The 8,864-nt window shown below is 54.4% G+C and overlaps 1 protein-coding gene across 1 annotated transcript; it reads right to left on the bottom strand.

Moving 5' to 3' along the window:
- Nucleotides 1–256: 256 nt before the first annotated feature.
- Nucleotides 257–6,710, bottom strand: FOXP3 (forkhead box P3). Its single transcript, XM_054718541.1, has 10 exons — nt 6,407–6,710; nt 5,782–5,886; nt 5,555–5,693; nt 4,912–5,173; nt 3,629–3,716; nt 3,342–3,422; nt 1,994–2,144; nt 1,323–1,399; nt 601–702; nt 257–406 (listed from the first exon to the last, which is right to left on the bottom strand). The coding sequence occupies exons 1-10, from the start codon at nt 6,614–6,616 to the stop codon at nt 257–259; spliced, it is 1,365 nt and encodes a 454-aa protein (XP_054574516.1). The 5' UTR covers nt 6,617–6,710.
- Nucleotides 6,711–8,864: the final 2,154 nt, after the last annotated feature.

Genomic DNA, 8,864 nt, shown 5'->3' with positions numbered 1-8,864 from the left:
ATTGTGAAGACTGTTTGCCTGGAGAGCCTGTTGTGGGAGGCTCTGATGGGGGTGCGGGGTTGAGGTCCCTCTGAGCAGCCTTGGTGCAGAGCATATGATCCAGGGGGGTAGTCAGCTTGGTAGTAGGGTCCCTGGCAGGCAAGACAGTGCACACACTTCTTGGTCGCTGCGCGTATGTCCGGGCCTGTCACCCCTGCCCCCAAGCTACTTTTGCCCCACATTTTGGCCCCTGTCCTTCCTTTCCTTGGCTGTGCAGTCAGGGGCTGGCTAGGGGGTTGAAGCGCCTGCTGGGCTTCTGGCTCCTCTTCTTGCGGAATTCAAACTCATCCACGGTCCACACGGCCCCCTTTTCGCTCTCCACCCGCACAAAGCACTTGTGCAGGCTCAGGTTGTGGCGGATGGCATTCTGTGGAAGGAGGAGCAGCCAGTGAGGCCGGGGTGGAGGCAGCGGGTAGGCAGTCATCCCCTGACATCAGCAGTCTCTACCACAAACCAGCCTCCTGCCCCTGCCCATCATGTTTGCAAGCCCAGCCCCAGGCTTGGCCCAGCACTGGTGGCATTTGAGATCATCCTGGCCCTGCCACCTCCAGAGGTGCTCACCTTCCAGGTGGCAGGGTGGTTTCGGAAGAAGGCGAACATGCGTATGAACCAGTGATAGATCTCACTGAGCGTCCGCTGCTTCTCAGGAGCCTCCAGGATGGCCTGGAATTCAGGGGTGGGGGTGGGGGTAAGGGCATGTGCTCCCCCAAAGTTGGGCTGAGGGGCATCTGACATGGGGCAGGAGAAGGGAGGGAGGGCAATGGTGTGGAGGTGATGGATCAGAGACAGGGTTAGACGTGGGGTGAGAATGGACCAGGATAAGGATCACAAGCTGAATTTAGAGTAGAGTCCAGCTCAGGGTTAGGGCTGGAGTTAGGTTAAAGGTCTGGGATGGGGTTGGAGTGGGGTGAGGTTTCAAGGTTTGGGAAGATTAAGGGCCAGGGGTGGGGTCAAGTTAAGGGCTTGGAAGATATAAAGGGCCAGGCAGAGCTAAAGGTCAGGGAAGGGGTTGGTTAGACTCAGGCTGGGGATAGATATGGACAGCAGGAAAGGAGTGGGTTTAAGGCCAGCATTTGGCCTGCCCTGGCATGGGCGATGGTTTAGGATTGGGTGTGGGGGCAGGTCTGAGGTGAAGCTCGCATGGGGAATCACATCTGAGGTGTAGTTGTTTTTTTTTCCATGCAGGAGCCCTCCCTGGGGGTGTTCAGAGGGAGGCTGGAGTTTGGGAGGCAGGTCCCCATCCCGTCTTTCTCTTCCTCCTTGGCCTGCGCTGTCCTGCTTACCCAGCGGATGAGAGTGGCATAGGTGAACGGGGGCCGCATGTTATGGAACTTGAAGTAGTCCATGTTGTGGAAGAACTCTGTCCAAGGGGGGAGAGGAGTCAGGCCCCCCCTAAACCTCCTCACTCCCTCTCCTATCCTCCACTCTTCCCATGATCAGTTACTATTGGCTGAGCACTGGATGTAACTTGTGTCACTTACTCGGTACCACTCCCACCAAAATGGGGTGTAACCTCTCTGAGGTTTAAAAGAAGGACGTAACTGGTTAAGTGGTAGAACCAGGATGACACTCAAGAGCCCTGATCCCTGTTAAACCCACAGCCCAGGCCTTTTGGGTAGTAGGGGATTGGTGAACTTGGGCAAATCACCCTAATTTCCCTTGAGGGGGAGAGGGAGAGCCCCTGGAAATGACATAGGTAGTTCCCTCCCTTCTCCTTTCTGACGACCAAATGGAATAGCTGAAGCCCCAATGCCCAGGGGAGATAGGGCTAGACATCTGAGATCCTAATGGGAGCTTACAGGCCACGGACACCCGGAGAGGAAGCTTTGCAAGCAGATGTGCTTGTCCAAAGGTGGTGGTGGTGGGAAAGAGCAGTATGGAGCCCCACTCCATCGCATGCCAGTCTGGGGGTCAGGGTTTCAGGGACACCATGCAGGGCACAGACTATTCTTACCTGGGAATGTACTATGTCCATGGCTGCCCCAGAGGTGCCTCCGCACAGCAAACAGGCCATTGGGGCCCTCCTGGGGGCCAGGCCAGGCCGGAACGGTGGTGCCTGGGGTGCCAGCAGCTACAATGCAGCAGGAGCCCTTGTCAGATGACACCTGGGTGTGGCGAGGGAGAGGCTGGTGACCCAGAGGCTGAAACTTTCCACTTGAATTTTAAATAAGTGAGTGTTTTTAAAACTAAGGGCGCCCTGCCCTGGCCAGTGTGGCTCAGTTGGTTGAGCATTGTCCTAAAAGGTCACCGGTTCGATTCCTGGTCAGGGCACATGCCCAGGTTGCAGGTTCTGTCCATTGTAGAGGTATGTACAGGAGACAACTGATCGTTTCTCTCTCACGTCTCTCTTTCCCTCTCTCTCATCAATAAAAAAAACACACTTAAAAGCAAGGGTGCTCTCTTTTTAACACCAGTCTGGTATGTTTTCCCACAAAGCAGCATGAGCTGTGTTTATCAGACTGTGGTGTGGGCACTCGTGTGTGTAGCTCATCAATGCTGGGGCCGTGAGCTGGGGTTGAATTGGGCTCCTCTATTACCCAAGTCACTTATGTCTGCCTGGCCTCAATTTCCCTCATCTGGGGGTTAGGGATGATAGCAGTGCCTACATTACAGTGGCATCATGAGGACTGAGTAAGTTCACACTAGCAAAGGGATCAGAAGCAGTGCCTGTGACGCATCACCCAGGGCCCACCTCATGGGCATGTGACCTGTATAGCCATACAGGTCCCTCCCTTTGTTTAATGCTCTGTGGCTGCCATCTTGAAATCCAAGGCCTGCATTTTAATTTTGCTCTGGGCCCTGAGAGTTATACAGCCAGTCCTGCCAGTGACACACAGTCTGCATTCATTAACCCTTTGCACTCGCTTGCTTTTTTCTCGATTCCTTTATTCTACTCGGGATTTAATTTTTTAAATACCCCAGACTTTACAAAGCGCGGCAGTAGAATAGAAAACTGGAGTTTCTTTTCATACAAACGTATTTATTTGGATTTTTTTTATATTTCAGATTATTGATACATTCAAAGAGTAATTTTAATCTCGACATCCGAGTGCAAAAGGTTAAGTGTCTAGCCTCTTGATGTGGCTTTGAAAACAAGGTTATGATATTTCAAGAGCTTAGGGTCAGAGGGGTTGTAAGTGGAGGGGCGTAGATTCTCAGATCTGGGCATGTTTGGAGTTGGGAACAGGGGCCCACAGATCCCAGGGCCCGGATGTAAGGATAGGTCCCCTGCACACTGCAGGGCCCTTCCCTGCCCCCTTCCACCAGCAGTCTGTGCTGCCATGAGGCCTGGGGTGACTTACCACGGATGGAGGCTTGGTCAGGGCCATCTTCCCAGCCAAGTGGGCCTGCATAGCACCCAGCTTCTCCTTCTCCAGCACCAGCTGTGAGGACAGGCACACAGTGAAGCCTCAACCTGGTCTCTTTCCACCATGTTTTTGCCCAGGCTATGTTCTTCCCTGGGAGTGCCCTTCCCCGTTTCTTCCTTTATGTTAGTCTCCATCCTGGGTGAGCTCAGCCTCTGGCACAGGGTGGATGGACATAAGGTGTGCCCACCATCCCCCCACCATCACCCCCAGCCCCACGTCACCTGCTGCTCCAGAGATTGCACCACCTCCCTCTGGAGGAGACACTGCGCCCTGCCCTTCTCATCCAGGAGATGGTCTGCCTGGCAGTGCCTGGGGAGGGGGAAGAGTCCATGCAGGTGACCATGGCAGACCTGGCCTCGTGGCTCAATGTTTTCAATGGGGAGGGCTCAGCCTCTAATCCCTCTACCTCAGTCTCCCTCTCACACCCTTCATTCCTTCAACACATGCTACTTGGTATCTCCTTTGTGCTAGGCCTGAGCTGGCCACTTGAGCCTGGCCAGGGTGTTGGAGATGACTTAGAAGGAGGTAAGCTGGGAGCAGCCAGGTAGGTGAGAGCAGGAAAGGCGTTCCAGGTGGAGGGAAAGCCTGGTGGTGAAGAGGACGGGATACATTGAGATGTCAGTGATAGTTGGGTAGGGTTGGAGAAAGTGTGTGTGTGTGTGTGTGTGTGTGTGTGTGTGTGTGTGTGTGTGTGTTTGGTATCTGGGGGTATCTGGTTGTGATGAAGCTAAGAAGAGGCAGCAAAAACCATTTTGAGGAGCTGGGACTTGGGGATCAATAAAATCAGCCTGGTGTGTTGGCATGACAGGTAGAAGGGCAAAGCAGGTAGGAGTGTGGATTCTGGAACCTGGCTGCCTGGGTTCAAATCCCAGCTCTGTCACTCAGGAACTGGGTAATCTCAATCAACACACTGAACCTCTTTGGCCTGTTTCTTTGTCTCTAAAATAATAGTACAGGTAAATAATAGTACACATTACTAGTATTGTGCCCCATATATAGATGAGAAAACCAAGGCCCAGGGAAGCTAAGCAACTTGCCCAAGATCTTATAGCCAGTGATGGACGGAGCCTGGATTTTAATTCTCAGTCTCAGCTTTTGCCTCTTTTTTTTTTTTTTAATCCTTACCCGAGGATATATTTTCCATAGATTTTTAGAGAGAGTGGAAGGGGGGGAGTGTGAGAGTGAGAGTGAGAGTGAGAGAGAGAGAGAGAGAGAGAGAGAGAGAGAGAGATGTGAAAGAGACACATGGATTGGTTGCCTCCTGCACGAGCCTGGACTGTGGCCAGGGATTGTAGGTATGCACCCTTGACCAGGAATTAAACCCACAACCCTTTGGTATGCAGGCTGATGCTCCAACCACTGAGCCACAGCAGCCAGGGCTGAGCTTTTGCCTCTTTTATCAAATTACTACCTACCAGGGTGAGGCCTGAGCTCCAGACCTGCACTCCAGACCTCCTCCCACAAACGGGACCGCCCTGGACTGGATTAGGCCTGGGCCACTCACTTGAGGAAGTCCTCTGGCTCCTCAAAGACCTTCTCACATCCGGGCCACTTGCAGACACCATTTGCCAGCAGTGAGTACGAGCCCTGGGGCACGGTCGAGAGGGTGCTGGGGGGACAGATGGTGTCAGGGGAGGGAATACCAAGGCAAGGGTCCTTCCCAGCTTTGCCCACTGACCTGTCTTTCTTGGGTGCACCAGGGCTTGGGAAGGTGCAGAGCAATGTTGGTTCCCTGGACACCCACTCCAGGCTGGTCATGTTGATCCCTGCGGGTGGGGACAGGGCACCTCTGGAGATGGAGGCTATGAGCTGGGCTCTGGAGCTTGGCCCACAAGGCCTCTCCTTTTGAGCTTCCCACCTCCTGAACCTCTGGTGTCCCTAATGCCCAAGGCTTTTGGCGGAGCAGCTCAAAGACTGCCATTCGCAAGTGCTGACATTTCGATGAACTCTGCAAAGATCTGGTTCCGTGATTTTGATGTTCTGCACCTTTCAGGTTCTGAGCCTGACATTTTTCGGAGGTTGGGGTTTCCGAGATGATAAAACCTGACACCTAACACTTGAGGGCCACAATTCAGCAGCCTACACTGCTCACAGTCAAGGACTTGGGGGCTCTGGGATTCTGTGGGGGCTGTGGGGTGTGGTATTACCAGGTGGCAGGCCAGGCCGGGCCTTGAGAGAGAAGACCCCAGTGGCAGCAGTGGGTGGCGGGAGGCTGATCATAGCTGGTCTGTCCAGTGGGTGCACCTGCAGCACGGGGGTCCGGGCATGGGCATCCACTGTTGAGAGCTGGGGGCACATATGGACTATGGTTCCACCTGGCCTCCTCCCAATTCCCCCACCTCCTCCCTCCTCCCTGCCAAGTCACGGTCCATACCTGGTGCATGAAGTGTGGCCTGTCTTGGAGGAGTGCCTGCAAGTGGGGCGAAGGACCCAGCCGTGTTCCAGAAGGTGCCACCATGACTAGGGGCACTGTGGGCACCTGGGGGGAGAAGGCAGGCAGGATAGATGCCATCCTCATCCTCACTGTTCTAAATGTCGAATTCATATGCTCCTCACCACAACCCCACGTGGTAGGTACTAGGCCCATCCCCTTTATACATATGTAAAAACTCAGGCTCAGGGAGATTGAGTGACTTTCTAAAGATCAACCAACTAATAAGTGGCAGAATGGGCCTCAACTCTGTCATCTCATGTCCTAGGGCCCCATCCTCTCTTCTGTCACATGGGGATGGGGACACATGGCCATACCTGTGGGACCATGATAGTTTCCTCTCCTGAGAGGGATTGGGAGTTTGGGGAGAGCCTCGGGTCTCTGAGACCTGCTAAGTGGGGATTTTCTTGGCCCCGTGACATCTGCATAAGTCACAGACTTGCCTGGGACCCAGAAAACCACTTCCTGTGCCTCAGCCGGGCCCCCCGCCCGGTGCCACAGTAAAGGTCGGCACCTGTAGGCCCAGGTACTCCACCCTGATCGCTCCATCCTGGGCCCCGGGCCTCACCTGCAGTTGTGATGGTGGCATGGGATTCAAGAAGGAGGAGGAGGCATGGGCCCCACCTCGGAGGTCCCGTCCCTGGAAGGTTGCCCCCGGGCCCTTGGCCCCCAGCAGGTCTGAGGTCTTGGGTGCAGCCCTCCAGCTGGACGAGACTCCTGGGGATGGGCTGAGCACCAAGGAAGGGGCCAAGGGCTTGGTTGGCCTGGGGTTGGGCATTGGGTCCTTGTCCAAGGTCAGGCTGTGGACACATAGGGGAAAGAGTTATACATGTGCTGGCAGTGTGCAAAATACTCAACCACCTGAACCATGTGAACACCCCCTCTGGTCAGAGCAGTCATTGGCGGGGACATGTCCCAAAGGACCCCAAAACTAGACCCCAGCTCTGATCATGGGTGCATGCACACATACACACACATTGGTGTCAGGAACATGGGTGTGTGTGTGTTTGTTTGCACACATGTCCCATGTGCAGACTTGCACCATTCAGCATGTGGCTTGCCTGCACATGCTGGCACAGCCCTGGTGGGGATGTGTTCTCCAGAGGGCAGTTGGGGTTTGTGGTGGTTTGTGGGGCCTCAGTCAGGGTAGGTCTCAGCTCCTTCCCTCATCACTTGAGGCCTTGAATTCAGGCCTCAGCCCTCTGGTCCTCCCTGAACCTGGCATCGGTCACACAACCTTTGCTGATCCCACTGGGACTGGTCTCTGATTTTCTTCTGGGAGCATAACTTTACCCCAGTGACGGGCATATCTGGGAGTGGCAGGGGACGTGGACTCAAAAGATCCTGCTGGTTGCTGTGAAGGGACAGACTCTAGGAAGGTGAAGGCAGAAACAGAGGACTAGTGAGGAAGGTACTGCAACAGTCCCAGTAAGTGACGATGGTAGCACAGACCAGGATGGTGACCGTAGAGATGGTGAGAAGTGGGTGGATTCCGAGCATGTTTGTGGAGTCAGAGACCTTTCTGGTAGCTTGGATCTGGGGTTGAGAGAGAGGGAGAGTCAAGGTGACCAAGCAGCTGTAGGGACAGAGCTGATGTGACCTGGGATGAGGGAGATGGGGGAAGCAAAGTAGGGGGGTGATGATCCAGGTGTGGATGAACATGAAGGGTCTGGCATTAGACATACTAGTGGAAATGCTGAATGGGCAGCTGAGTACAGGAGTCTGGTCATCTCTGGGCTCTGCCCTGCACAGAACTGATATGGTAGGTGGCAGACAGGAGGAGAGACAGGCTCTCTTGAGCAAGGAGAGCCTGTGGGAGCGCCTCAATTCAGTCCCCATCAGAATCTACCCCAGCCTGCCCCAAAGCCTTTGTGCTCATGCCGTTTGGCTTGCCTGGAATGCCCACTCTTCCTCCTCTTCCCCTGTCCAAGGCCAATCCAGAAAGCCCTTCATAGTGGCTCTAGAACCCTACACTTCCCAACAGGCAGGCCTTTGGTTTCCCAGAATCCTGTAATCCCAATCCGAGAGGAAGTCAGAGCTAGAAGGGACTGCCCAGTCCAACCTCCATGTTACTAAAGAGGACACCCAGGTGCAGCATTCCACGGTCCCGTGGTGACTTGGGAGCTCCACTTCTTTCTCCAGAAAGGTTGTGTGTGTGTGTGTGTGTGTGTGTGTGTGTGTGTGTGTGTGTGTGTCCACATTTCACAGGCCCCCTGCTGTGGGGCTGTGTGTGTCTCCGGCATCACCCAACAGTATAGGGTGGGGCACACAGCTGCCGAGAACAGCCTGAGGGAGTATAAGGAGGGTTCTGGGGGAGTGCTTGCTCCTTCCTTTCTTTGCTGTCAGCCATGGGGGTTGTCAGAGCTGTGGTGCTGAGGGAGGTCTCCCCTGGAGGTTAGAACATTGCTGTGTGAGAAACAGGAGCCTGGGCCTCTGGAGGCTCAGGATAAGAGCCTGAGCGAACCTCAGCGACAACAAGGAGGTGCATGAAGGAATGAGCGGATGAATGAAGGTGGAGATCAGGGTGATGCTTCCACAAGCCAGGGAATGCCAAAAATTACCAGGAAACCATGGGAAGCTAGGAGGGAGGCCTGGACACTTTCTCTCTCACTACTCTAGAAGGAGCGAATCCTGCCATCACCTTGATCTAGGACTTCAGGCCTCCAGAACCAAGACAATACATTTCTGCTAAGTCACCCGGTTTGTGGTACTTTGTTACAGAAGTGGAGCAGACTAGTGAGTGGATGTTTTCCATTACCCTGGCGTGGTCCACACAGCTTCCTGCGGTCACTTCTGAAGCTGCCTGGACACTTGGCCAGAGCTTATAAGAAATCTCCTCCCCAAACACATGTGGAATGGCCTGACTCAGGGAAGCAGAGATACATTCCGAGAAAGGGGACATGGGTATGGTCTGTCTGGTGGTGGGGTATGGGAGGGCTGGGCTGGGCAGCCAGCTTCCTGCGCTGTCTGATGGGGCGTCCCTTTCTGACTATTTCTCAGAAGACGCATGGAGGATGTTTCTGGGA

The sequence above is a fragment of the Eptesicus fuscus genome, chromosome 1 (genome assembly GCF_027574615.1).
Source record: "Eptesicus fuscus isolate TK198812 chromosome 1, DD_ASM_mEF_20220401, whole genome shotgun sequence".
Lineage (NCBI taxonomy): Eukaryota > Metazoa > Chordata > Mammalia > Chiroptera > Vespertilionidae > Eptesicus > Eptesicus fuscus.
Note: the sequence above shows the minus strand (reverse complement) of the source record. Positions and strands in the feature narration are given on the sequence as shown.

Bases quoted from the DNA above. Each gene is read 5' to 3' on its own strand.
- FOXP3 (XM_054718541.1), bottom strand. From the start codon at position 6,616: ATGCCCAACCCCAGGCCAACCAAGCCCTTGGCCCCTTCCTTGGTGCTC. The intron at 5,694-5,781 runs GTATGGACCGTG...ATGTGCCCCCAG, and splicing joins GGCCACACTTCATGCACCAG to CTCTCAACAGTGGATGCCCA. The intron at 1,400-1,993 runs GTAAGAATAGTC...CCCCTTGGACAG, and splicing joins TGGACATAGTACATTCCCAG to AGTTCTTCCACAACATGGAC.